This window comes from Helobdella robusta, assembly GCF_000326865.2.
Source record: "Helobdella robusta unplaced genomic scaffold HELROscaffold_98, whole genome shotgun sequence".
Taxonomy (NCBI): Eukaryota; Metazoa; Annelida; class Clitellata; order Rhynchobdellida; family Glossiphoniidae; genus Helobdella; species Helobdella robusta.
In genome coordinates, this window is record NW_008705554.1 from 88,618 (window position 1) to 90,928 (window position 2,311).

A 2,311-nucleotide genomic window follows, 5' to 3' on the forward strand; every position below is an offset into this window, starting at 1 on the left:
GACGCAGACTGTCCGGCAAACTGTTCCAAACTGTCGGAACTGCGAACTTCAATCCTCTAGAAATGATTTTTGTCGCTCGATTCTGAATTGACTGCAGATGATCAATTTATCTATTGGACACTCAATAAAAAAACACTGTTGCATTAATCCAGTTTTAATTGGACGAATAAGTGAACCAAGCATTTCAGTGTTTCCTTGTCGAGAGATTTTTTTATTTGTCAAAGTTTTCTAAGCTAAAAGCAACATTCTTTCGTAAGTGCCCCGATATGCTGGTCCATTGCCATAGTTTCATCAAATGTGATACCCAAATTTTTAACATAATTTTTACACAAAATTTTACATAAATTGACAACAGCACCAAAAATATTGTTTGAATTAATGTGAATTTTTTTAACCACTGCCACGTGTCGACAAGCAAAAGCTGTGTTTTGCTTCCATTCTGCTTTAATTCATTATCGACCATCCAACTATGGAGTTCATTGAAAGAAGAAACAGATGTATCAACTAACTCCTCGAAAGTGAGAACCGAAGTAGGTACTTGAAATCTGCAAATCATCAGCAAACGCATATCTGAAGTTATACAGCAAAAACAGAAGTGGTTCGAGAACCGACCCCATGAGGAACTCTTGACATGACAACTTCGACATCTGACAAAACATTGTTGAAAAACACTCGCTGCGTCTTACCAATCATGTGAAATTCGAACCAAGATGCTACCGTACCAGAAACACCAAAGCGATATTTGAGCATATGAATTAATTATTAAGGACTGATCAGCGCAGTCGAAGGTGTGACTCATTTTTAATTGTTTCAACTTATCGTGACTAATGTTTAATTGTTTAATCTTGTGAGATGCTTTGAGTGGCGATAACTTCGATGCAGCGGTACTGAATTTAATGATATAACACATGGTCTGGTGTTGCATGTGTTGCATGCCTCATATGGCATTGTATTTATGTATGTTTTCAGACATTCGTGAACGCAAGCAAATAAATAAAACTGGCAATCGAGCATTGCGATAGATACGTTCGAACATATAAAAAATCGATACACTCCTACATACATACATACGTACATACATACATACATACATACATACATACATACATACATACATACATACATGCATACATACATACATACTTACATACATACATACATACATACATAGATAATATAAAAATATAAACATGTGTATATAGATATCACTTTTTAATATAAACATATGTACATTGTTGCATAAAATTTTATTATTACAAACACATGTGTAACATGTATACTAACGTGTAAACATGTGTTTCAATATTATACAAAATTAATACATTTACCGATAATACTATTTGTAAAAACAGATCCGGCATATATCGGCAAATAAACTAAACAATAATTAATAACATACATCCTGAGAAACAAAGAAATAATATAATAAATATATGTATATATGTATATATTTATTATTTATATATTCATATATTTGTATGTATGCATACAAAATGTAAGAACCTCATATCTACACATACAAAACAAACAACAAGCGTACAATGCATACATACAAATCACGCTTTACATCAATCAGTTGGTATTGTATACATACAAAGCACGCACATACACTCACACACGTGCATACATACATACAGGCATACATACATACATACATACATACATACATACATACATACATACATACATACATACATACATACATATAAACGGCAGGAGCATATGTATTATGCTACCATAACTTTATCTTTCATCTGAACTTCATTAACGGAATGCGTTCATCATATTCCTCCCCATCTTTCTCCATCTCCTCTTCCTCTTCCTCATCATCATCTTCATCAACTTTTTTTTTCTTCCACCTCATATTTTTCCTTTCTTCTTTCTCATCATCATCAACATCATCAACAACAACAACCACAACAACCACAACAACTTCCTTCTTTATATACACAATCCTTCTCGTCATCATCATCCTTATCATTCAAAAGGCTATTTTTTCATCATTCTCACCATCGTCATTGTCATCTTTGTCGTCACAACCAGTATCATCATCAGTGAAAGTGGCCCAATATATATATACATATTGGATTAAGACTGTCAGAAATGCAATTATTGATGAAAATTACAGCATGTTCGGCGTTAGTTAACTTCTAATTTAACTTTTCGATTTTTCTAACTGTTGATCGTTAATCATTTTCAAGTTTATCAAAATCAAAAGTTCTCGTTAAATTTTTACATGATATAACAGAAAAGCTTTTTTCGGTATTCCTATACCGTCTTCGATGTTTAAATGTTTGATACGTTGTGGTGG

General features: G+C 32.8%; 1 protein-coding gene across 1 annotated transcript in view; it reads right to left on the reverse strand.

Moving 5' to 3' along the window:
* The window catches only part of HELRODRAFT_183061 (hypothetical protein), a gene marked incomplete at both ends in the record, with an annotated part of 6,369 nt that extends 4,505 nt beyond the window's left edge, over positions 1–1,864 (reverse strand). Inside the window, one exon of the mRNA XM_009033773.1 lies at positions 1,761–1,864. Coding sequence (XP_009032021.1) covers positions 1,761–1,864 — 104 coding nt within the window. The remainder of the gene's footprint in view (positions 1–1,760) is intronic.
* Positions 1,865–2,311: the final 447 nt, after the last annotated feature.